Here is a 26625-nt window from a genome sequence, read left to right as displayed (position 1 = left end):
TTTAAGTGCAGCACTTAAGCACACATGTTCTTCAACAGACAGGTAAGTTCCAATGTCTTCTTTCCGTCTCCCCTTTCTGACCTACTACTTTTTCATGCGTGTTATTCTGAATTAAAATGATACCTTGTTTAAAAAAATGCACGAATTACCATCACGAAATTGACACCCGATGTGATGTAGAGGATTTTCTTCTTTTTTTAAAGTCCATAACCTCCTTTGAAAAAAGCTTCAGAATCAAAAGATGAGTTTAGAGTTGAACATCATTAATGCAATGTGTTCAAACCATGACTTTTATATGAAGTAAATATAACTTCGTTAATTTTAATTCGCCAATCGAAGTACGTTTTCGAAACGAACTGGGGAAGACCAAAACCTATGCATTAATCAATACGTAAAAGAGTAATCAAGGGAACCAAGATTATAGTGGAAACCAAAAGAATATAATCCAGGGACAAAGACCAGACATGGAAAACAGACACACACAAAAAGAACATAAAATAACCAAAATAATGCATACACAGTAACAAAAGTAAATGAGCAACTCGAACTCCACTAAAAACTGGGAGCATAGACTAGGTGCACTGGTAGGGTTAGCGTTCTCTGCTTTTCTAGAGGATTTAATTCCAGTATTTAAGTATATTCATTGACTTTTATTGTCAATGAATACTCTTCTTTTTAAATGGATGGTGACGCTACCCATTGTATATCTGTGATATCAAATACATCATAGAATTTGATGCTTACTGTCCGTGTATACGTTCAGAAATCCAGGTAACTGGAATAAATTGAAAGCATTTAAGTTTGAACAGTAATGTTAAGCTCTCTATATATTAAGGTCTGAAGATTAATACATATTATTTGGTATTGAAAAGCATACTGATAGATTATCACAGTAAATACTTCAAGATTATTACTGACCAACGGGGACGTTTGAGATTATGCATTCTCATAGGTGTCAAAAATTCTATAAATAAAAAACTTTACATCAAGATCTTTAATTTAGAAAGTGCATAAAGGAAATCGTTCTACCTTTTTTAAACACCAATAAATATAGCCATCATATAATTTAAAACAAGTAGTCCTTATTTTTATTTTGAAGAGAAAAGAAATGTGAATAATCAACTTTTTCAAAGAATTGACAAATTCTGAACACAAGTTCTTTATCAAATAAGTTATCGTCAGCCACGAACGTACGGCAGCCCACTGCGATCGTTTTCATTGACTTAAAACAATTTCGCGTAATAACGCGAAGCGCTTGTTTTTTTTGTTCATATAAAAGAGGAAATGGAATGATCTGTCCACCTGTATTTTTAAAGTGGACAATCTAAATTTTTTTCTACAATTTTAGTTTTTCTTTTATTTTGTGATCGAAATGGAGTAATTAAAAATCGTTTTCAAAAAGGGACAACAACTGCTGTATTAACATTTGCTTCTCACTACTGATTAAGAAATCGGTGGACTTGTGTCTCTTGAGACTGACTAAGGCTTAAGGTTTATCATTTAAGCGCTGAATGTTCATGTTGGAACATAGATTAAGTTTTGTGTTCATTCATTCAGAGTAACTTACTTACGCCACCCAATGCGGCTTACCACACAAAATGTCCGTTAAATAACTAAACTAGCCGATAGAAAAACAGAAACGCTAGCGTTAAAACCGTAAAACGTGCGTTTATGGTTAGACATGGTGAGATTTCATTCTGAATTGATGACACGCTGATAAGACCGAGGTGTGTGAGAAAATAACACGACAATAATACCGTATAGCCAGTTATTTTCGCGCCAAAATCCGCGATTTGCTCTATGAATAGAGGAGTCAAATTTTCTCTTCAAATTTTATTTTTTGCGTTTCATATTAAAGGGAATGAAAGTTATATGCGATGTATAAAATATCTGGATTTAAACTTGGCCATCTTTTAAATTCGGGATTTCCCAAACCTCGCGAATATATCAAAAATTAAAACCTTGCAAAACTTTCCCACTATACGGTATAAACGTTCCTCTATACGGTTTAAACGTTCGGGTGTTTTATACATAGCATCTACCCCCAAAGAACTTGAGATAATGGCTACTACAGACACTGTGAAGTCAGCCTAATAACTTGAAAAAGTAATCAAGGGAATCAAGGTTCTAGCGAAAATCAAAAGAATGTAATCCAGGGACAAAGACCAGACGTGGAAAACAGACATACACAACAAAGAACATAAAGTAACTAAAATAATATATACAAATTAACAAAAGTAAATGAGCAACTCGGACTCCACTAAAAACTGGGAGCATGGACCAGGTGCACCGGTAGGGTTGACCTACACTTAGAGATCGGTGATAAAGGAAAACTATTAGCCAAACCATACGACAAACGCGATGAATATTCATTCCGTATTGTCCACTTTCCTTTCATCTGAGGCAACACCCCTTCAGCACCTGCGTAAAGAATTTTCATATCACAACTCATACGTTATGACATAGCTTGTCGTAACAACGCACACTTTTTCTATCGCTCTAGATTTCTTACAATTAGGCCTCTGGAACATGGTTGTGTTGCTCCAAGATTAAAGTCACCACTACAGATGTTTTGTGGTCGTCACTATGAACTCGTGGGTCGCTAAGGTGTATCCAAATGTATCATGAAAATTGATTTGTTCAACGCGTCATAGTTTTCTTTTCCTATTTCGTCTACCCTGGACTTGACATTTTATGAGTAACTCGGCGGGTGTTTCTAGAAAAACAGAGGATGCTTAACTTACCGTGCACCTGGTCTATACTGGAGTCCGAGTTGCTCATTTACTCTTGTTATTTTGTATGTATTATTTTGGTTATTTTATGTTTTTTCTTGTGTGCGTCTGTTTTACATGTCTGGTCTTTGTCCCTGGATTACGTGCTTTTTATTTCCGCTATAATCTTGGTTCCCTTGATTACTCTTTCATTAATACGAGGATCATAACAAATAAAATTTTAATTGAAATATGAAAAATGTAAAGGGAATGATTGCTTATATTGTCATAGTAGGTCAGTTCCAAGTTCTCCCGTACTTGGATGGATCATTATAGTTCTGAACCTTCAATATAAAAAGATTTAGACATTATCAACTGTTCAATTGAAAAGTGAACAGACGTAAATAAATGGAAAAGAATAACAATTAATTTTTATTTTTTGAAATATTTACACATTTTAAATGACATTACCTTAATTTCTTCGAAAATAAAAACTTCTTCATGTTTCCTTTTTAACGAAAATATTGACATCGTCCAATAGTACTTTGTGCTTGGAAAGACAACCGTTTGAAATTTTGCATGCACAGACACATTTAAGAGGAATGAATTGGTCTTGCAAGGTCGCACCTGTTTTGGTTTGGTTTTATTTGTTTGTTTATTTGCTTTTGCAGTCACTATACAAAGTGGGTTTCAGGAAGAAATATTCTAATATAACGTACTTCAAAGCTCTTTAGACCACAGCCATGGTAAAAAAAGGGATAAACACATGACCAACATTTCGTGTAATTCATGGGCTTCGTCTATCAAAAATATGAAGAAACTAGTCCTATTAGAACCGAAATAAATCACGAAAACTCCATTTTATCAGTGTTTTACCACGGGCTGGTCATTTATGTCGCATTGTAAATAACGACGGGCATGAATATCCAGCCCGTGGTAAAAAAAAATGATAAGATGGAGTTTCCGTGATTTATTTCTTAAATAAACGCGATTTTAATATGGACAATTCACCTAAGTATTCTAAGTTACACTTTGGAATACAATTATATATTTTTTCTCGGTTAACTCCTAAACTGGCAAGATAACACTAACTGGTTACATATCTAAAAAGGATTATTTCTACTATATCCACGGATAATTCAACACATTATAAAGTAATTAGCCTAATTAAGCTTTGAAACTTATACGTTAAAGTACTTTATATAAATATACACGTCAATTTTATTTTCATTTATTTTTTTAATGGTACAAGTGTGGACACAGACTGGTATTGCCCGATGGGCAAGTATGGACGCAGACTGGTACTGCCCAAAGAGCAGATTTGAACATACTTACATTTTGTCTTGAACGTGTTTGCATTATCTAGAAAACTCCTCCATTTATTGTTATCAATAATTGAATTATACACATGTTGATAAATATCCATTAACATATATTACTAAATATCTACTGATATCAATAAATGGAGAATAAACTCCACAATGGCTTACCATAACCAAAAGACAAGTCATATACATATTACAATGCTTCTTTCTTGAAGGTGTACTTGCATGTGTTGAACTTGCCCATTTCACTTTATGTAGGTTAAAACGGTAAAATTTGTTGCTTTAATTCTAGATTCTCAGATTTTTTTTTAGATTAGCAGAAACCAACGTTGCGGTATCTGTCAAGTACATGAATGGCCCTATTTTTTAAATAGTTGGAACCATGACTCCAAATTAAATACGAGCCTTCCTTTAGTAGTTATAATATAAATTTCATAAAAAAAAGATATCAACCATAACTAAGGTCATCGCACGAAAACCAGGTGAATATGGACGACGACGACACGGACATCGCTGTGAACACTATACCAATATACATGTACGATCGCAATTTTTTTTATGGTGACACTATTATATTAAATATATACATATATATGCAGCAGATTCCGGGATTGGACATGCTCCATTTCCAATTCCTTAAAAAGTCTGTCAATTACTCTTCCTTAGGACCAACTTGGTACTGTGTGATTTGCTAAGAATTTACATCTAGAAGGTCTTTGTTTTTACATTCGCCCTAGTTAAAACAGTTCTCTAGCAAAAGAGAATAAAACTGCATAATGGAAAAAATTCTCAGTTACAGTCATGTACTCAACAGATAAACATTCGAAACTCTTATGAAACAAAATTACAATGCCGGTATACGAAGGACTTTAAAGCTAAATCCTTCGATACTGGCTCACAGCTAACGCTTCAAAATCAACATTTCAACTAAAACTTGTACAAAACAATTTCATCAACTACTAAATAGTTATATACATTTGTAGCCTGAAAAATATTTCCGTTGACAAAAACTGTATACTACATTACTTGTTTTGCAGCAATATATCCAGAGGTACTGCCAGTATTATTTGGTTTCAGAACCAACCCAACCTGTATGAACATTCAACACTTCCCAACACTGTCATTAACTTTTCTTTAGAATCTTTATTTCATTAAATCCTGTTAATCTTCTTCACAATTTAACAAAACTTAGTTACTTTACGTGTACAATATTTAAATATATATTTTTCAATTATATTTTTATGTACATGTACAAACTTCACTTTATTGGCACGAAGTCATAAACAGAAAATGGTTAAATTAAAAATCATATAAAGAATTGTCAGTACATGCAGTCTGACATGTACATATATAGCAAAACTAAAAGCTCTTACATGTACACTGTACTTTTACGTGTACATAACCTCTATATGTACAAAGTAGAGTCCCCGAAACTTCACGGTACAGTAATGGGCAGCTAATGGAAACTACCCCAACTTAACATATTCCTTAATGCCATGTGTTTTGCAACAAAACGTCAAAAAGTTCATATGTATGATATACGCATACGTGTATGGAACATAAACTCATAAAAGATATGTAAAAGGAAGGTCCTATTTAACCTTGGACCCAAGTTTTTCCTCCAGCAAAATGTAAAGAAATATGGACCATATTCAACTTTAAGTAATAAAATGCAATTTTGAAGAAGAAAATAAAGCCAAAGACTTTTTGTCTATCCTTGATGGAAACAAAGAGTTAGAAATAATGGTTGTTTATATTTATAATTGATAGTAAACACACATGCCGATAGTATGTTCTTGGCCGTGGATAATCCCTGTTTAAGATTCTGCGCTGGATATATTTTATTATGTTTTGACCAACACCGTCAAAACAAAAAAATATCTCCAGCGCCGAATCCCAAAAGAGATTAGGCCATCGACTAAGTCTATAACATGTTTAGTCTTTGCAGATTTGGTTTTCATTGTATTCTGATTTGGTGTAACTATGACTTATTTCGTTTCAAAATTTAAATAAAAATGAAAATAAATCCTTTCCTTCCGACTCTACAAAATTTGAGAATGGTGATCGAAAACACAGTGTTATTTTTTGCACTGGAAAGTTGATTTTATCCCAAATAGTATTTTGCTGGGTCAAAGAATCGGCAAATGCTGTAGGCTGTGCAGATCACGAATTGGATCACTAGGTCACGGATCGACATTAAATCACGTGTGCTGCTTTTAATGAATTTAATGAATGAACGTGGTCACATGACAACTAATCCCCACCCCGAATACTCCATGACCCACATTCACGGGTATGACTATGCCGGGGGACTGTGTAAACGCTTTGATGCTTTACACCGTCCGTAAGGGACCTTAAATGATAGCCAATGACTTCAAGCAACCCCTCAGTCCGTCGTATATTACAAATACCACATATAAGTGCAAACCTGGTTTAACAGTATTGAGTATATATATGTTAGCACCAAGACGACAATTAAACCAAGTATAGGAACAGTCAGCTGATGGTACGAGATCACAATTAATTCCCCTTGACTTCCACTTTTAGTGTGTTTCTTCCTGATTTTTTTCTTTGCTGTCATAAACTATATTGCTTAGTATTTACTGCAGAAATGTAGGGCAAGGATCAAATTTAGAGGGCATCTTTTTTCATTCTGTAATTTTATGTGGAAGTTATGATTTGGTCCTATTGAAGGTCAAAATTTAGAACATTTGGCAGTGTTCACTTTTCATGTCCACGGGGTCTCCGAAGCAAAGTTGCTATAAATGAAAAAATGATGGTGAATTTTTCTAGCACTCTTGTAGAAATCTGCTTTTATACATGCTTCCATATTGGTGAAGTTTTATTGAGTTTGAAGCGGTGGAATTTTATTTATATGTCAGATGGGTCTGTTGAAATGCGCTACGAAATTAAATGAGGCCTCGTACCTATGAATGTCACTCATATTGTGCAATTGATTGGCTAACACTGTGTTACGAAAGATTTTGGGGATTTTAGTGGTTTGTATCTTAAAAACAGTCAAATAATCTGCTCGAAGCCACGATACCCTAGCTTTATAACGCACGAAATGAAGGGTGTAACGGATATACGGAAAGTGACATCATTATTTAATAAGAGAGATAATATAAAATGACACTTAGGTTATTGATATATCATAAGGACAGTCACTTAGGTTATTGTTGAATTGGTAATATGATATGATTTTAAAGATGCTGCATGAGTTACTGTGAACCTGCTTTTATTTACTGCAGACTTTATAAAATATTAGTCCGATTATAAATGCCTCATTGCATGGGTGAGTTGAATATGACACTTTTTTCCCGCCTTTTCTTTTTTATGTTGTTTAATATATTGGTTTAACAATGACGATGCAAATTCGAAGCTCTAAAAAATAGATGTTATGTTAATCATTCGAATTATCTCAGGAGTATGTATAGGTCGTTGGAGCGAACATTTCGCGGGCTTTAGAAGTAAATATGGATTGTCTTGCAATTATTTTCTTTCAGGCACGTAGCTGCCGTTAGGCAAAAAAGCTTTTGCCTGCACTTAATTTTGCCAATTTTTTTTCTCAGTATTACATATAATATTCTAGTTATCTGATATTTTCATGATGTAAGTTGGAGAGTTATGACGTATTGATTGTTTTATGATGTTTATTTTTTAGTATAAATAGTTACTAATAAAGTTTTTTTAAAAGTGTTTTTTTTTTTTGGTACTTTAATTCTTTATTAATTTTTGTCTCACCTGATATGAAACACATATGAATTCTTTCTTGGAGCAACATCGATAGCAGTGTAGTCTCTATTTGATAACTGTCCATGTAAGAATCATGCAGATCCTTTGACATGGATGACACGGGGTAAATGTCACCCTACTGAACATATTTTTTTATGTAATGTTAACATCATATTTATGCCAGATAATATAAAGTTTGTTTCATATTGACTATGGGTGGCTCAGAAAATGTATTTTAAAGTTACCTACTACAAAACAACAAAATTAAAGAGTAATCTCCCATTTTTCAATAAATTTCCATGCTTTCTTCATATTTTGTAAATTGTAGCAATTAATCAAAAGTATCATTCAACTTTGAGAAAGGATGCATTCGTGATATGAAATGCCCCAATTTTTTAACGATGTGTTTAAATGATGTTAAAATGGTGCAACAAATTTGACGTTATTTAACATAAACAGTCAAGAATGGTAAATTTTTGGTTTTTTTTTTATTATTTTGACATATTTACATCCACAAAAATATCTTCCCACTAAAGAAGCAACTGTATATTTTCACATATGATAAACTATGTCATAATGAATGTATTTACCAAATATTAAGTTGTTGTTTGGGTGTGGACATAATTTCCTTGCCAAAAATATAACAAAAAAGTGACATTATAATTTGTCATGTACCACCAACTATTAGGTTTGTGCATGCACACCGTCTTAAAACTTAATACACTAAATGCCATTTTCGGTCTATGTATCCTTCTTGGTGGGTATATATTTGATCTCATACTTTTTGGTGCTTGAGTCGAACAACATTCACCTGATATTGACCTCCATTTGGCTGATGACTGACATGCGTCACATTTTACATAAGTCAAAATCTCTGCAACTATTACCCTGACACACCATTCTAAATCTATGTGGTTACATGTCATCAACAATCCGACAACAGTGGACTTACCTTTCTCAGTTTGACACTTGAGTGACTTGCACCACATTTTCTACATTTAAGTTAATTCTCAGCAACAGTAATACATATTTTAAGTATGTTTTTCGATACTTCTTGGCAAAACATGCCACTTTGAGACATCATCTATAGTTTCAATGACAAATGTTACCTAAATTCCAACTTCTTAATTGGTGAGTGTTATATTAAAAAATGTAGTACCCATGCCATTGAGAACTAATATGAGGCAGGTGTAACTAGGACAAAGTAAATCATTAATATTTTTAAATTATAATACCATATACAGTTTTACAATTAGGATTTATTTCCTTCATATTTTAATAAACCCTTATTAAAGATGTGAGCTATAAACATTTGTTACCGATATGAAACTGAAAGATCCTTGCTTTATATTACTCTTGGTATAACAGGTTAACTTTCTGTCAAACTGAAATCAGGCTCTCAGGGCTTCTTAGGTCAAAGGTTAATTCACATTTATTACCATTATGACGACTTCGTCCTCTATTACCAAATGTGAAATCCCAATCTGCAAGTCACTAATGATTACCAACAAACTTTTCTAAAGTTATAGCTTAAAAAATCCCAATTCCTTTTCTGTGTCAAAAAATATCTTTTACCCGGCCCAAACATTTGGTGCTTGCAAGTCTTGTTAAAATAATTGTCTTGTTAAGATAATTGTGCACAATTCATATTGGGTCGTTATTGTTTCGTTTAAGGGAGATAATTCATAAATATTTACGAAGAAAACACTACAAATTATTTTTTTAATTTTTATGTTTAACGATTTGTCGAATATCAATATTTGCCATTATTTTAGTGCTTTACATAAGTATGTAAACATGCAAATCAGATATATAAAATCAGAATTTGGAAACCATCCTTTGCCACTATAACCCTCCAACATGTTTAATCAAATTTCATATGGATCTTGCTTATCAATGTTAGGTCATTTATTAATGAACCTTTGAGTATAGATCTACTCGTTAAATTAATGTGAATTGAACGCGTATGCGTGTAAAAATAATGCACTACCTATATTTCACTGTTTTTTTTTTAAATAGGGAAGAAAGATATTATTTCTAGTCCATTCATGATAAATGACAAATATCAAAACTTGATCTTTATTTGCAAGTTCCATAGTTCTCCTTGTTGATGCTTAGATAAAGTACAGGTTTCTCATAGGACTGGAACTCCGATTAAGTACAGGCTAGGCTTCTCACAGGACTGGAACTCCAACACCTATAGTATTAGCTGGCATTGTTTGTCCACCTTAAAATCAAATGGGATTTTTTACGTTTCACACTTGTTTTCATTAAAAATAATACAAATTGTTTTTTTATTAAGAATATCATAAATATTAGGTTTTTTTTCAAATTGAATATAGAATTGCTCAGAAAGATCTTGGGAAGCATTGGTTAATTGGGATATTATTTCCAAGTGAACAGCACGATATACGACATGCTTATCATTCTTCTCTTCACAGAAAAATCAATCTTAATCACATCAAGGTCAAAAACAAACTCTTAATATGTCAATATAGAAAAAGAATAGGTATCAGAACCAAAGGTATAAACGAGGATCTATGGATCAACACCGTGTTGAAGAACCAGACAAACAAGACGATGTTTCTTTTTCTTCTGTTATAGTTAGAAACGAAGACAAAGATGAAGAAAAGATGCTTTTGATAAATCTTGCTCTCTATAAATGAATAAATGCAAAGCAAAGCAATTAAAAGTTAGTTTTTGTAATAATCAGGCAAAATGGAAAATATCAGAAACATGCATGTCGAAACACCACCGACCTGACAATTTAACTTCACTTAGGGAACATTTCTCTACTTGAAAAAAAAACCCAAACTATTTGGTCTGTGCAGCACTTGATTTGTTAAAAAAAATCAATGGAATATTAGAAAAATAAGGTTTTTGACTGAGTGGCGTGTCCTAGAAATCTTCATTTTCACGCATTTCAATGAAATTATAACTCAGTTTACCGAAGTGATGTGGAAAATTTTGTCATATCTCTTTTCCTTGATTCTGATAGTACAAATAGTCAACTAAAACTTTCAAAATGGTGGTTTTTTATACCATGTTTCACCAACTGCCTGATTCTTATAGAGACTGAGATTTGAATAGGAAAAAGTATGATATAATGTGTGCTTACATGTTTTACGGCATTCAAATATAGTTTCAAAGTTATTCTGGTTTCCACCACAACCACCATACGTAAATTGCTCACAGTGTGTAGTCTTTTCGTTGTAGAAGTATCGTGTCATCCGGGCTTTGCAGTTCCCTGTTTCACTTTTCAGTGAACAAATATTGATTACCTGTGTCTCTTGTCCTAAAAAGGAAACAATTGGTGACAGAATAGTAATAAAAATGTATTATATCAATAAAACTCAGTTGCAATTTGTTGTAATTTAAACCTTATACCTGGCATTGATTTTGAAATTTGGGTGTATAAACTTTCTAAAACAAAATAACAAATCTAATGATTTGACAAATTTTGTGTATATCATAAAGGACTTTTGGGTGTTAGAAATTTACATTTACAACAAAAACAAAAACATACCACAACTTTTAAAAAGAGAGAAAAAAAATAAGCCTTTAACTTAAATAATTATGAAAGAACCATTTAATCTTAACAAAAACAAAAAAAAAAAAATTTGTCAAAATATTTTTTCAAGAAAAAATAGACCCATGATAAGCTTACCATAACACAATGCAATGAAAAGAACCAGCGCCAACGATAGCAGAAAGAAGTTTCCCATATCCGAAGTGTTCAGTCGGTAATGTTTAACTTGGTTATTTCAAGTTTCAACCTCTTTATAGCATTTATTGTATTATATAATTGTGAAGGACACAACATAAGGTATATTACGCCAATAAATACATGTAATTGTTTATATGACAACATAATTAGTAGTAATAATAGCATGTACATGTATGTATTTTTCTCAGACATGAAGATGTAAGAAACCTGCTGTTTTACCCTAAGGACACTTATTTGTTGAATTGGACAGATACTAACAAAGTTTTGTTATATACTTCTTGCTATAATTGCTACAATTGATTACATTAGACAGGTCGGTTTGGTTTTGTTTTGTTTATGTTTTTTGTTGTTTTTGTTTTTTGTTTTTTGGGGTTTTTTTGTTTAGCATTGTTTTGTTTTGTTTTTGTTTTTGTTTTGTTTTGTTTTGTTTTTGTTTCTTTTTTTTTGCTTAATTTTTTGGCACCAAATGCAGTAATAGTTTTTGTTTGAAAAGATTTATAAATTAGTTAGAACCATATTAATTACATTTTTTAAAAAATGTCTTACGTATACGATGTGTTTCTTATGAACAGTTTTTTTGTGAAAGTAGTTTATTTAGTTTCGTGACAAACCCCAAATGTTGTTTTCTGATAAGCTACATGTATGCACAGTTATTCTCATTTTAATTTAAACTTTTCTGTCAAAATTTCTACTGTTGTTGTTTTAGTTTATTTTTCGTATTATTATTTTTGTTTTTATAGTTTTTTTTTGTTTATTTGCTATTGTGTTGACCTGAACTAGATGTATTTCAATATCAGTACTACAGCTACCCAAGGATGGTTGGGACTCAGTGCATATTGTCAAACTGGTCTTAAGTGACCTTCCAAGGGAAATCAAAATCGTGGTCGACGGGTGGACTGGTCTTTGAATACAATCAATTTCAATAGAATATATTAGAATGTACTACATCAGGATATTATAATCATAACTTTTAAAACAGGTTATTGCTGATTGCATGTTGTGGGTAAGACAGGATAGACTGATAAGATATCTGCACATTACCAGAAGTTTTGAGAATCGATGCAAGCGATTTCAGACTGTTTAACAGAAAATGAAACGGAAAACTACAATCGATACCAAAAACGTTATTAGAATATCATACCATTCCATAACATCGCACCGTACACCATAAACAAAATTGAAGTTCGTTCCTTATAGTATATTCAAACAGAGGGAATGGCACACGTTGTCATCATTTTGTGTTACTCGACTGTTTAACACAAAGTATTACTAAACTTTATAAGTTACAGCTTTTTTACCCGCAAAACATGGGCCAATAACATTGCTGGAATCTCATTCTAAATTAATGTTGGCCATTAGAATTAAGTTCCAGCTACCGTGGTATGAAGGGGGTGATCGTCATTTTTCCAGTTCGTGATATTTATTTTCTAGTTATCATTTTTTGTACCTAAAGGTTTTACTGAAAAAACACATGAAAAGTGTAAATGGGCCTCTGTGAAGATGAAGACTGCTATGAGTCAGAATATTGTTTCTTGACGTATCTTTCGACCCTTAAATACATCTACTTCTATGTAATGTATACAGGCTTGTAGGGTGCATTGGAATAGGGACAAAACTTGAATAGCAGTTATCTTGATTTCATGTATAAACCATCACAATTGTACGTTATTTACAGGATTACAAAACATGCATTATTAAGTTTGCTGTGCATGAAATAACCTTTCAAAAACATATAGTTTACAAATGAAGGATCATTCTTCTTTACAAATGAAGGACCATTCTTCTTTGCAAATGAAGGACCATTCTTCTTTACAAGTGAAGGACCATTTTTCTTTACAAATGAAGGACCATTTTTCTTTACAAATGAAGGACCATGCTTCATAGTCCGGGATTTGAGTATACCTTTGCTTTTATGGTCGCCATCATGAATTCATGGATCGTTATGATGTATCCATCTGCACCATGAAAACTGATTTGTTCATCGTGTCATAGTTTTCCTTTCCTCTTTCGTCTACCCCGGACTTGACCTTTTATGAGCAACTCGGCGGGTGCACCTGGTCCATGCTCCCAGTTTTTAATGGGTCCGAGTTGCTCATTTGCTGCTGTTACTTTGTATTAGTTTAGTTACTTGATGTTCTTTGTTGTGTATGTCTGTTTTCCATGTCTGGTCTTTGTCCCTGGATTGTTTTCAACCTTGGTTCCCTTGATTACTCTTTCGCTCCCTCTCTTGGGAGATTGATGAAAGGTATGAACATGAATTTATTGGTTATCGGTGTGAAACATACCTTTGTTGCTCACGAAAATTGCAGTGAATCTTAACTGTTCATCACCCATAATGGAAGGACAATGAACTCTTACATACTACATGCACATAAATATATAAGGGTTTATATTTCTAATATTTAGGACTGACATTCGTTCAATTAACTTTCGTCACAACCATTTTATCATAAGTGGAATGAACAACTACTTGTTATCCGATAAGAGATATCGCATGACGACTAAAGTACCAGTCAACGCAAGGGTAATGCGGTAATAACATGGGGAACAAAAAATAAGACAGAAAACTGTTATAATGTGTGTGCGTGTGTGTGTTTTATGTATTTTTGTCATATATGTGCCTCATACAGTCACTCCATATTCAAAAGGCAAAACTATTCATATAAGAATTGTAAAAAAATGAGTGCAATGATTATCATGTGATTTGAAGCACATGTGTTTTTTTTTTCAAGAACACAAGCAAGTCCATATCTACGCACGCAAATTATGAATAAATCAAAACAACATAATATGATTTACAAATGAATCAATGTGATGGATTGCACTGTTGAACGTGTTTTCTATGGAAAGTATGACATTTTGATACAATTATATTTGATTCTGGTTGGTCGCCTCTCTGAGCAAACCAGAGGCTCCATTTCAAGAAGCTTACGTAAGACTTATGTGCACGTAAATTTCATTGATTCGCACATACCTACGTATTACGAATGTTTTATGAAATGAACCCCAGGTTATTTATATCACCCTATTCTTAAATTTACCTGTCTACGACAACAATAAGAATCTTTGGTGAATGATATGTTCAGATAAATGTCATACGAGGGTTAAAGTTCAAGTGATGATGACCTCCGAATAATAAAACATTACGGTATAATAAAACACGAGATTCAGATTTTGTGTTTTTGAACTCTTTATATTTACTTACACATTAAATGTCTCTTTGAGAATCAGAAATGTTGAACTGCAGCAAAACACTACTACACATTAATGAGAAGTATTCACGTCTATCCAATTAAGGATCTCGCACCCTTTTTATAGATATAGATCATAGGTGATTCGAGTTAAAATGTGTTGTGACTATTTAATTTATTGTTTAAAGTTGATGTTGGTTTGCATAGTGAATACTTTTCAGGACAAGGTTGACGATCTGTTTGAGATCAGGCACTGTAGACGAGGTCTAGTGTAGCATTCGCTTTCATTCTATTTTATCAGGCCGTCGAGGAGGACGAAGTTTATGTTTTGTTCAACTTGTCATATTTTTCCTTTCATCTTTCGTCTACCCCGGACTTGACTTTTTATGAGTACTTGGCGGATGTATCTAGAAAATGAAAGGACGCTTACACCTTTCGGAGCACCTAGTCCATACTCACAGCTTTTAGTGGAGTCCGAGTTACTCATTTACTGTTGTTACTTTGTGTGTATTATTTTGGTTATTTTATGTTCTTTGTTGGGTGTGTCTGTTTTCCATGTCTGGTCTTGTCCCTGGAATACATTCTTTTTATTTCCGCTAGAATCTTGGTTCCCTTAATTACCCTTTTAGGCTAGAAACCACTAATTCCACTTCCCATAGGCTTCTATGCTAATTTCACAATATTCAATGGCTTCTCTGGACTTTACCTTAACTTTAACCTGCAGAGGACTATATATCAGCATGATTCTACATATGTCAGCTCACAATCCTCAGAATGGCATGTGGGGTTAGCAGACTTGCAGTGCAGTACTGGTCACCGGAAGTGAAGTGTCTATAAATAGCATGGGAAATCCCAGTGTTTTCATCATTATGGAGATTAGGCTTCACATCACAAGAAGCAAAATGCACCTATAAAATGTACAGAAATGTTTTTCCTTTCAGAAACTGTTTAAATTTTTTAAATGATATGAGAACTTTTTTCACAGCACTATGAGGAACAGGGGTAATTTCTGCGTAGGACTATTTTTGCGTACGTTCCAAATGCTCATTGGTTGAATTGGTGGTCTGTAACCTTTATAGCAATATCGAGTTTTGATACAGCAGTTGTTGTATTCTTTTGGTAACGGTCTACGGTAGCTCACTATCGGCTACAATTACAATACCCGGTCGACTACTGAACTCGTCTAGATCAAGTTAATATATGTAATAACGGCTGCGGTATTCTATTTCGATGATCGAGCGCAAACTCTGGTCTTTTATCTTATTTGAAATAATTACCATATATTTTTTTCTCAGGAAATGAACAGTGGATCCCTATAAACTTTCAAAAAAAATATAATACGATGAATTAAAATATAGAAAAGTTTACGTCCCGGAAAAAATGCTTTTTTTTTTTTTGGTTTCATATATTTTTTTGCTCTAGCCGAATAAGACAAATATACATAAAAATGTACAATTTATATCTTATAGTTTGAGATAGGATTTTCATTGTTTTGTCAATCATGTCTCATTTTTAACATGTATTAGAAAGTAAACAAAAACAGACCAAAAACTTATTGTAATAATAATTCGGGAAAAAAGTTATAAAAAAGACGGGATAGCAAATCCTTACTTTGTTTTCAAGATGGAAGGCCCGGTTTCATAAAAAAAAGAATCTCAAATTGAAATTTTCCTAAAATCCTTGGGTTTTCCTCAAATCTTCAATTTCAAGCGATCTGATTGGTTGAAATTTGAGTTGAGGAAGATTTTAAGGAAAATCTCAATTTGAGATTTTTATTAATAAACCTGCTCCTGTTCTGTATATTCCTTTCAGTTGTAGTTTTGTAGAAACCGATCTACAAACCGAACGTCTTAAAGCTTTTCCAAATTCAAACACTAAAACTGTAATTCTACCTTTTCGCATTTTTTGTACTTCTTATTTTAAAAAAAAACGCTCAAAAGAACCATTGTTGTGATTTTTTTTACCATCGTCAATGACCGAAATGTCATCTATACTTAAATAAAATTACAAGAATGTTAAACTGATGTCATCGAACTTTGTTCATGATCTACAATTATCTTTTCTTTTTGAACATGTATATAGATATACATGCAGTTATATCAAAACTGTACCAGATTACATACAGTTCAGTGTCACCTCATCCTATCCTATTTTAAATATCATTTGAATTATTCAAGCGGTCGTTTCCTCCAAAGATACACTTTTTATCTTGTAATATAACCATTTTGAAGTCATTAGTATTAAAGTCGGTCCCATTGACACATATTACCACGACAAACTATTGTGTTGCCCTGTTGTTCCGTTTAAACGAAGCTACTATGTCCAAACTCGCTACTTATCATGGAATAGCTGTTGTTTCTTTGGTTATTATTTCCTCGCTTGCTCTTATTGAAGGTAAGAAATAAAGTACTACTAAGTAGAGATTACATCAAATTGATTATTGCAATTCTAACATAATGTACGAATTACTTCTATGGGAGCCTGAAATCGCAGACTGTTTCGAGGACCACTTGATTTCTTACTAAAATTCTTACTTTTTCTGTGTTTTTCAAGCATCCCGATGTGGTCCAGGTGAGTTTTCATGCGGACGTCGCGGACAATGCATACCCAATGACTGGAGATGTGACGGGGATTTTGACTGTAATAATAGAAAAGACGAGAAAGGCTGTGGTGAGTGAAATATAAAATTAACAACAGTTGTGTCCAGCATTCCGTCTGTAATAGACTGTTGATAGAATGGGATAAAACAAACGTATGACTTAATCATCTTTACTTGTGTCATTTTAAAAAATAATGAGTGGTTTTCATGACGCAAGTGAACAAATTTACATGAGCACAAAAGTGTAATCGAAAAAAGGGTTATATATTACATATTCCCTTTTCTAACAGGAAATTTTCATGCTAAGAAAGATAATTGAAATAACGATACTCAATGATTTACGAAAATCTGCAGAACCGATAATACGTTTTTTTTGTAAGCGATCACTTATTTATGATCACTTCTATAACCGCCAACATCTTTTCGTATTTCAGGCGACTTAGCTTGTGATGAACATGAGCATCCATGCAACGACCCCCATCACCGAAGATGCATACCAGTCTATTGGCGTTGTGATGGCGATGCGGATTGTGATGATAGGAGTGATGAAGATCCCGCATTGTGTGCAAGGGTATGTCCGAATTTATATTTATCATATATATGTATCAGTAAGCATCGACTTTACTACAACTTTCATTCAGCTAAAATTTCCGGATGAACATAACAATCGTTAATTGTGGATTCTTGTTTGTCAGCGTTTTGGGTAAGTGTCGTACTAGAAGCGAAAACTAGAGTGATTGGATGGCCGACTATACTATGGTTTTGGATATCTTACTGACAGAAAAGATTCTGCTGCAGCACGAGTTATGATCACTTATACAGTAAACCGTTTCAACACAGCTTAGCAATATCGAACTTATACTTTCTACTTGTTCATCTACGTCTCTGCGACGACCTCAATATAACAGACTCTTCGTGTTTAACTTAATCAATGAACATGTGTGAGAGATACTTCTGCGACGTAGGGCTTGGGTAGAACAAACGAATTTTCCTTGCAGAAGTGTATATTGAATATGCTCATGGATCACCCAATAGTTAACACGAAAAGGTCTATATGATGCTCCCTTATGTGAAATATCAAATACACTCCAACCCTCTGAAGTGTTTTCGCCTTATGGAAGATAGTTTCGGCTTATGTGGTTTCTTCTCCGTTGGATATCATCATTGGTTTAAAAAAAAAGACAGTATAAAATAACTGCACGCGTTATGCGTGTTTTTCATCAGAAGCAAAAATCGAATAGGCAAACAGTGTATACAAATATGATTGAGCTGTAAGCCTCGGACACAGAGATTTCGGAAAGAGGTCCTGAAAAAAATCCAAACTATAATTTACTCATTTTGGCAAAATCAACACAAAATTTCCAACAAAAGGAGAGGTCTAGCCCCAGGAATCCCCCTGGATCCGCCAATAAGTTTTTCGTGAAATCTGTCACAATGGCTGATCAACGATTCCGCTCGTCGTATACACGCGACCAGTACTTCGAAAGGGGTGTTACATATGGTTTAAGTATTATATTCTTTAAGATGAAAAATGTGGTAAATAATTATGAATATTTAAATGAGTTTGTTTTGTACTGTTTTCCTACGAAATCCAGACAGTTTTAGAAATACTACCTTGCATAAGATCAGAATCCTACAGACAACGATCAATGTACTTTATTTTGATTCTGGCAGGACTAGTTTCTTCATATTTTTAACAGACGCGAAATAAATCACGGAAAGTCCATTTTATCATTGATTTACCACGGGCTAACCATTTATGTTGTTATTTTACAATGCTACATAAATGGCCAGCCCGTGGTAAAACAAATAATAAAATGGAGTTTCCGTGGTAAAACAAATAATAAAATGGAGTTTCCGTGGTAAAACAATGATAAAATGGAGTTTCCGTGGTAAAACAATGATAAAATGGAGTTTCCGTGGTAAAACAAATAATAAAATGGAGTTTCCGTGATTTATTTCGATTCTAATAAGACAAATTTTTTCATATCTTTGATATTTTTAATAGAAGCAGCCCATGAGTTGCACGATATGTTGGTCGTGTCTTTATCAATTTTTTTTTTACAATGGTTGTGGCCTAGAGCTTAGAAGTACATCATATTAGAAGAACAAGTCGACCCGTTTTCGTTAAATTGACCTCAACTTAATTGTAACAAGATGGATTGATACAAGAAACAATGAAAGATCTATATCTTGTATCGACATGAGATAGGGAAACATCTTAAACTGGTGTGTGTGTGTGTGTGTGTGTGTGTGTGTGTGTGTGTGATTCACACTATTATTTTGTAGAGAATTATATATGTGCTATATATTATTGCTTTATTTAATTAGAATTTATTTATTTTACAGCCACGCCCTTAAAAGTGAAAGAATTCTCAAGACAGCAAGTAAAACCGATACTATAATACCCGGTGAATTGTTCTTAAACCGTCTTTTTTTATTTTGTATTGTTCATTTTTATTTACTATAAAAATGTTAGAAAAAGTGTGTTGTAAAATTTATCAGTTCAATTTGTTTTACACTTTGTAAACTGCTTTTCTACTTATAATACTTATTATTAGTACAACCGGAAATCTGAAACTATCCAACAAAAATAAACAATGATAGTGACAAACAAATCCGTTAAAAAACTTCATCAAGACGAATGGGGTTCAACGATAAAATAACATGACACTGTGCACCCGAACACAGTGATCGTTTTTCGGTTCTTTTAGTTTTCTAGTAGAAGGGATTATGTCGTGTAAGTATCTTGGACCATTGCGGTACCGGATGCTCCGGTGGTGTAATATCTATTTTGCCAGATTTATTTTGGATCTGACCTGATTATGAAACGGATTAATGTTCGGTAATTTTGTTGTCACCCTTTTTGGATATTACACATAAAATTATCAGTATTCACATGATCATGGAAAAATACTTTTAGTATATATTATTTATACTGATATCAATTCATAAATTAAGTAAAATACAATTACACGTATTACAGATTTACATTTAACGAAATACATGAATACGACAGCTGGTCAATAAATTAAGGTACTAAGAACAATAATGCAACTATTGTTTTAATGGTGGTTATAGTGGTAAAAACATTCAAACCGAGTTCATGTAGCTGGTTCACAATCCACAGAAAAATACATGTATACAGTCATGATAAAACCGAGTTCATGTAGCTGGTTCACAATCCACAGAAAATACATATATACAGTCATGATAAAAGCTGACCAGAAATGAGATTCTTTTTGCATACAAAAATGAGTATTTATACTCTGTCAATAATAGCCTTCACACGACATTGCTGTCAAACAGTTCGTTACCCTGTATAAACTTATCTTGGAACCCTTTAGAATGGAGCAATACTTTGGATGTAAACATCAGTTTGTCACTTTCAATGTCAACATCAATGTTCCTAGTAAATTATCCTCTAGTAACGGCGCATGACAGATTGAAGGAGTTTCTCTTTGTATTAACTAACGTCTTCATATTGCATCCTTGAATTGGAAACATTATCATTGAAGTTATTAGAATGGACAAGATCCTCTGCGCTTCAGACTGACATGAACACCATTCTTTGGCACTATGGCCCCACGGCAAATTAATTCTACGTCTTCCTAAAATAAATAAAAGTACAAAAATGGAACAAACATTTCACAAGTTCTAATTATATAGTAAAAACTTGTCTCTATTATGAGCAAGTACGTGTTTTGTAGCGGATTTTGAGAGGGGGTGTTCACTCCACATTTTAATGAACAAAATATATACTTTACGCAAATCCGTCAAATCTATAAAAAAAATCTTAATTTTGTCTGAAATCATGAGTTTCCGAAAAAATTTTTCAGATTTGCTTCGCTAGCAATTGATGGCGTTCGTAAATGTCCCAACCCATAACCTGGGATATTGGATCCGATCTGTCTCCAGAAACATAGCTGAATTTCTACGACTTTTTGCTCGACATCTAAACGAACTGTACCAGTAATTATAATAACTTTCATAAAAGATACATGTTATAGTATGCTAATATTATCTTATAAATGGTAATTGTAATTTCTGGACGTCAATGAAATAATTCTACAAACCTTTTCATTTTTTGGTATCTCCAATATATATTTTTGTAGCATCCTCAAAATGGCTGTTTTAGACTCTAACATGGCAAACCTAGCTCCAATACAACTTCTTGGTCCTGCTCCGAATGGTAGGAAGGAAAACGGTTTGATGTTGTTTTTGTTCTTTACAGAAAACCTTTAAAAACATGTTAAATTAAATGTTGACGCATTGTAACCAATTACCGTATTTATTAAAAGTTTCAGCGTATGAAGTTATACAAAAAAAAGAAATTCTTTTTAACAATATATTAAAATATTTTGCTTAGGCCATTGAACAAATTTTGTTCACATTTTAGCCCTGTCAATTTCGTAATATATCAACGCCTAAAATATTTCCCATATAACTATTTTTGCTTTTGTTATATTTTCATTATTTGACAAAAAATTACATTTAAGTTTTCTAGGTTTTTTTTTTCATTATAGAAAATTTAATTAACACAAACATGTTCATCATAGGTGACAATTTTTCCAGGAAAAATAGGACTTTTGTGTATTCTAAAGGCTTAAAAAGCAGTATACATTCTATGTAATTCGGTCAATGGACTCTTTTTTTATATGAATTTCATAAGTGTGCCATCAGATGCCAAGCGCTTTTATGTTGTACTTCTTGAAAAGTAAAATGGATACCTCTCAGGGTCAAAGGTGTCAGGGTCCTCCCAGAGGTCAGGGTCGCGATGAAGTCCCCAGACATCTACCAGTACATTCATTCCAGCAGGAATTGTTATATCATTGTAAATCCTGGTTAGTGCAGCTTTTCTGGTAACAAGTCTGAATGAGAATGAAGAGCATTGAGGAAAAGGAAAGATGATACTTGTATGTAGCACGATGAAAGGAATAATCAAGGTTACGATTCATTTAAGAAAACCTGGAATACTCCAACATGATTTAATAGATAAAATTAAGACACCTTTATTAAGTATTAAAATGCTTACAGAAAATGATACTAATAAGTATATATGACTAAACTCACTGCGATGCTGTTGGGTAGAGTCGACAAACTTCGTTGAACACCATGTTGAAGTAAGACATGTCTGACAAACAGTCATATGTCACCGGGCCCTGTAAAACAAAGATAATATTTACAATTTGAAACACATCCCTGTACATTTAATCAAATAGATCGGATAGTCGAGGAGCATGCTCAATATACACTTCCGCGAGGAAAATTCTTTTGTTCTACTTAAGCCCTACCTCGCGGAAGTGCATAGTGATCATGCTCATAAACTTATCACAAATGGGTCTATGCTAATTTTTGTCAAAAAAGAATATTGTATGGTTAGGACTTCATTAAATTAGCAAAATGTTTTGTTTTCGTAACGTTGGACTTACATCGCTAATTGTTTGCTCTATTTCTTCAAACAAACGTGACTGGACATGTGGATAAGCTGCCAGTAAATGAGTGTAAAAAGCCAACACCGCACTGGTGGTTTCGTATCCGGCTAGCAGGAAAGTCATACTTTGAGCAACAATCTCTCGCTCTGTCATCTTATTGTCTTCTTTACAGTCGGCGAACATCATTTGATGCACTAAATCGAAATCTTGGCCAGTCGTCTGCAATGAAACGCCAAATATTGAATTATCTATCTCACTATTTGAATGTTTCTTATTAAAAAGATGAATATTTTATGGTTATTTTTTATGAAGACATAAAGAATCTCTCTCAGTAATGAGTGTTCTATTCGCGATGATATAATTTAGGTTTTTGAACTGCAAGCTTTAACGCAATTAACTGACCATTTTCAACATTTTCAAAGTTATGGATTAAAATAGATCGATCTCTTTATTATTTATGGAGACAAATCATAACCGAAATGAAGAGACATATACTGTTTACCATGATTCCAAGTACAGCGCAGTGAAACCTGTTTTAGGACTGAAAGTTTTGTTCAGTTAAGTGTCAGTCACTATAAGAATCAGGCAGTGAATGAAGCATGTTATGAGAATAAACACCATTATAAAAGTTAATTTGACTATTTGCACCATCAGATTCAAGAAATAAGACAAGATTTTCCATATCATTTTGGTAAATTGAGTTATAATTTCATTGAAATGCACTTCAATAGAATGAATATTTCAAGGTAGATAACTCTGTCAAAAAATCTCAACTTTCTAACATTCTAATTAAAAATTCCTGATCAAATCTAATGATGCACAGATCAAAAAGTGGTCTTTATAAATACAAAAGTCATCCTTGAGTGAAACTACATTGTCAGATTGGTGGTTTTTTTTTACGTGCATGTTTCTGCTTTTTTTCCATTTTGCCTGACTCTTACAAAATTACAGTTAAAGCTTACCCCGATGCTCTTCCTAATTCCAATGACCTCTTTCATCTGCAGTCTAATCCAAACCACTGGGTTCATACCAAATAACATAACAACGTTCTTCAGAGCAAAGATAAAATGCTGCACAAATGGGATCAACACTGTAAATAGTTATAAGAATTATTAATATACAAATCATGATTGATTTGTATAATTCCCTTCCATATTTCATTTGCATTTTATTAAGCAACAAAATTGATAAGAAAAAGTGTGCTTTTTACATTGGTAATACAAAACATTATATGGCTATGGGTCCATATGGTAAAGCTATAATAAACTATAGTTTTTTCCGACGCAGTCGGTATAATTTCGCTTTTTACCATTTGACCTTAAAGACGCTCCTCTATGGAAACCCAAGTCACCCGATCGCAAATCTGTTTCCCGATTGGTCAAATACTGATAACTCAGTGGCATTCGAGAAAAAAAAGTATAGAAAATTGAAATTGCGGGGTATGTGATATTTCGTTGAATGAAATGTTGAAAAATATAAAGAACAAAATTTTACTGCGTCGGCTACCTTTTTTTGAAGATAGTACTTGTTTCCTATACTGTATACTTTGTAATATTTGCGGTTTTTTAAAAGATATGTATTACTCCTGACACTTACTGACTAATGGAAGAATAAGGGTCTTGCTAAGTGTCCCAAATAAACTTCTGATATTAACCAGAAATGGATCATTGGTGTCACTCTGGGCATTTGTCTGTAAACCAAAGGCACATCGGCCAATCACGTCAAGCGTAAGACATTGGAACAAACTGTAAAAAAGAAAACATTATGGAAACAATGACAGAGATGGTAACTATCTACAGTTGAATACCAGATTGAAAATACATTGGCATGTCCTCTTCAAGGAGATTTCATTTGACTTGAGGTAAGTAATTGCAACAATGTCTGACAATATCATACTTGCACAGACCCACATTAAGCACCCAAAACTATCCAATGTTCGACAATGATCAAATACCGTAAAATCAATATTCACGTACATTTTAAATTATCAAAGACAACAAACGTGTCATATTGGAAAGAAATAGAGGGATAAAAGACATAAAAATAGATACTCATAAATATCAACAGAAGTCTGAGTTTCGTTCCTATCAAGGTTTGTCATCAACTTATCCACTCCATCAGCCATGGTGCCGTACATCTGTTTCAGTTTACCTGTGCTGAAAGCAGGCGTCAGGATTGTTCGACTGCGTTTCCACTGAGAACCGTTTTCCAGAAAAAGACCAAGGCTTTTACGAGGTGCTAGTGGAAAAGGCTGCAAAAAAGAAAGGACTACAATATTAGAAACATGGATTAAATTGTATGATTAAGTTAGTAAAAGCAATACGAAAAAAAATAATTCATTTTTTTTCAGTTAAAAACTAAATCTTGCTATCATTATTCAAAATTTGAACCGAAATAAAACTATGTTTACATTTCATTAATGATATATTTATGATACTAACTTTTCTATGTGAGAAGTTTTGAAAATCTTTGACCAAAACTTCTCTTACAATTTCTGGATCAGCTACTGATAAAACTGGGGTGTAACCTTCGAAGTAGCTGAAATAGCAAGATGGTCTTTTAATTATACCAAAGTCTTTTTTCTATAAAATGTTCTAGAAAAATCCTTTAAATTATTTTAAAAGCTTGTACTACAGTGTTTTTTTTTTTTGTTTTTTTGTTTTTTTTGTTCGTTTTTGTTTTATTTTTTGGTGAAAGTTTCCATTTGATATGTTTTAGGATTTGAAAAAAAATATACAAACCGCCTAAGTAATTCAACATATAAAACAATTACACTTTGTTTTAATGTATATACTTAGTATTATTTAGGTACTTACCCAAAAACCCGACCAAAATCTTTTCTCCATTCTTTCACTGCCTCTAATTGACCCTACAATGAATAAATCCGGAATCTTATCAATATGAAATAAAAGTCTTTTCATCACTAGCGCTTTTTTCTGTATTTCTGTATTTGGTTGGATAACTGTTTATATTTGGGTGAAATGGACCATTCTATTAAAACAAATTTTCATAGAAATATCATAATAATATAATAGCACATCATTAATGTGAAGAAATCATTGGAATAGAGCAAAACGCAGTTGTATGTGACATATAATTATATGTTTACCTTTTCTAGAATTTCTTTCAAGTTCCCACAGAGTAAACTCGGTTTTGGTCCAGGAATTCCTAACATCTCAAACACACTGTAGTGTTTCTTCAGTTGCCTGAATTTTGAAATTAAAAATGACAGTTAATATGTCCTATTTCAAAGTATTTGCTACAAAAATCTAGAGGGATTATTTTCATTATTTTAGACAAGAAGTCACGCAAAAAGTTATTGTTTTGTAATATTATTTCAATAATTTTGGTATTGTTTTTTTTTCAGTGTGAAATCTTACATACAGAAAAATACAGTTAAAATGTTAAAAAAAAAAAAACAGAAAACACTTACCAGCGAATAGCAACAACAACAGCAATGAGCAGGCAAAGAAAGATATTGTTTACTTCCAGAAAACTAACGATACTTGCAAACATATTTGATGCGTAAATGACAATTAGAAATATTTTTTTGATACAATTGAAAGCTCTCTTTGGTTTCATAATATTGGTTCTCGGGGGGAGAGCAAGAATTATAAAGCTTTTCCAACAATGGATTGACGTGTCTATTCCAGCCAATCGGAACACCGAATTTTATTATTAATTTAGACAAGGGGGATGTTCTGGACAAACGTAAGACCCTTAAGATTGGATCTGCACCCAATACCCAATACAAAGATAGTGTAATCCTTCTTGGCTATGTTGTAACCCTGTTTAGTTGCTTTTCTCATTGATAACTCGACATTGGAGATAACAATTCCCAATTGAGAAACAAGATACTTCATTTTAATATAAAATTAGAGCATTCATCCTATATTTAGAAG

The 26625-nt window shown here is 33.0% G+C and overlaps 3 protein-coding genes across 3 annotated transcripts; 1 reads left to right on the top strand and 2 right to left on the bottom strand.

Annotated features, from left to right (window-relative positions):
• Positions 1 to 9836: 9836 nt before the first annotated feature.
• On the bottom strand, positions 9837 to 11590 carry LOC148619578 (PI-actitoxin-Axm2b-like). The gene is made up of 3 exons (XM_088576939.1): positions 11439 to 11590; positions 10890 to 11066; positions 9837 to 9998 (listed from the first exon to the last, which is right to left on the bottom strand). The coding sequence occupies exons 1-3, from the start codon at positions 11494 to 11496 to the stop codon at positions 9946 to 9948; spliced, it is 288 nt and encodes a 95-aa protein (XP_088433065.1). The 5' UTR covers positions 11497 to 11590; the 3' UTR covers positions 9837 to 9945.
• Positions 11591 to 16888: 5298 nt separating this feature from the next.
• Positions 16889 to 19772, top strand: LOC148619577 (integral membrane protein DGCR2/IDD-like). Its single transcript, XM_088579642.1, has 4 exons — positions 16889 to 17083; positions 17243 to 17359; positions 17723 to 17859; positions 19638 to 19772. The coding sequence occupies exons 1-4, from the start codon at positions 17008 to 17010 to the stop codon at positions 19647 to 19649; spliced, it is 342 nt and encodes a 113-aa protein (XP_088435768.1). The 5' UTR covers positions 16889 to 17007; the 3' UTR covers positions 19650 to 19772.
• Positions 19773 to 20337: 565 nt separating this feature from the next.
• Positions 20338 to 26315, bottom strand: LOC148619576 (cytochrome P450 3A56-like). Its single transcript, XM_088579641.1, has 12 exons — positions 26157 to 26315; positions 25833 to 25929; positions 25540 to 25592; positions 25165 to 25261; positions 24775 to 24974; positions 24320 to 24468; positions 23686 to 23813; positions 22721 to 22942; positions 22362 to 22450; positions 22019 to 22159; positions 21365 to 21527; positions 20338 to 20899 (listed from the first exon to the last, which is right to left on the bottom strand). Exons 1-12 carry the CDS (start codon positions 26303 to 26305, stop codon positions 20810 to 20812), a joined length of 1578 nt encoding a protein of 525 aa, XP_088435767.1. The 5' UTR covers positions 26306 to 26315; the 3' UTR covers positions 20338 to 20809.
• Positions 26316 to 26625: the final 310 nt, after the last annotated feature.

This window comes from Perna viridis, chromosome 4 (genome assembly GCF_037379345.1).
Source record: "Perna viridis isolate PV_CMFRI_1.1 ecotype Kerala chromosome 4, ASM3737934v1, whole genome shotgun sequence".
NCBI lineage: Eukaryota > Metazoa > Mollusca > Bivalvia > Mytilida > Mytilidae > Perna > Perna viridis.
The sequence above is the reverse complement of the archived record's forward strand: the minus strand, read 5'-3'. Positions and strand labels throughout refer to the sequence as shown.

Excerpts from the sequence above, each read along its gene's own strand:
- LOC148619576 (XM_088579641.1), bottom strand. The coding sequence starts at position 26,305 with ATGAAACCAAAGAGAGCTTTCAATTGTATCAAAAAAATATTTCTAATT. Across the intron at positions 25,593-25,832 it reads TGAAAGAAATTCTAGAAAAG|GGTCAATTAGAGGCAGTGAA; the intron begins GTAAACATATAA and ends TATTCATTGTAG. Across the intron at positions 22,943-23,685 it reads GAATTAGGAAGAGCATCGGG|ACGACTGGCCAAGATTTCGA; the intron begins GTAAGCTTTAAC and ends GTTTCATTGCAG.
- LOC148619577 (XM_088579642.1), top strand. The coding sequence starts at position 17,008 with ATGTCCAAACTCGCTACTTATCATGGAATAGCTGTTGTTTCTTTGGTT. Across the intron at positions 17,084-17,242 it reads CTCGCTTGCTCTTATTGAAG|CATCCCGATGTGGTCCAGGT; the intron begins GTAAGAAATAAA and ends GTGTTTTTCAAG. Across the intron at positions 17,360-17,722 it reads AAAAGACGAGAAAGGCTGTG|GCGACTTAGCTTGTGATGAA; the intron begins GTGAGTGAAATA and ends TTCGTATTTCAG.
- LOC148619578 (XM_088576939.1), bottom strand. The coding sequence starts at position 11,496 with ATGGGAAACTTCTTTCTGCTATCGTTGGCGCTGGTTCTTTTCATTGCA. Across the intron at positions 11,067-11,438 it reads TTTCATTGCATTGTGTTATG|GACAAGAGACACAGGTAATC; the intron begins GTAAGCTTATCA and ends TTTCCTTTTTAG. Across the intron at positions 9,999-10,889 it reads ATTTGAATGCCGTAAAACAT|GTGGACAAACAATGCCAGCT; the intron begins GTAAGCACACAT and ends TTTGATTTTAAG.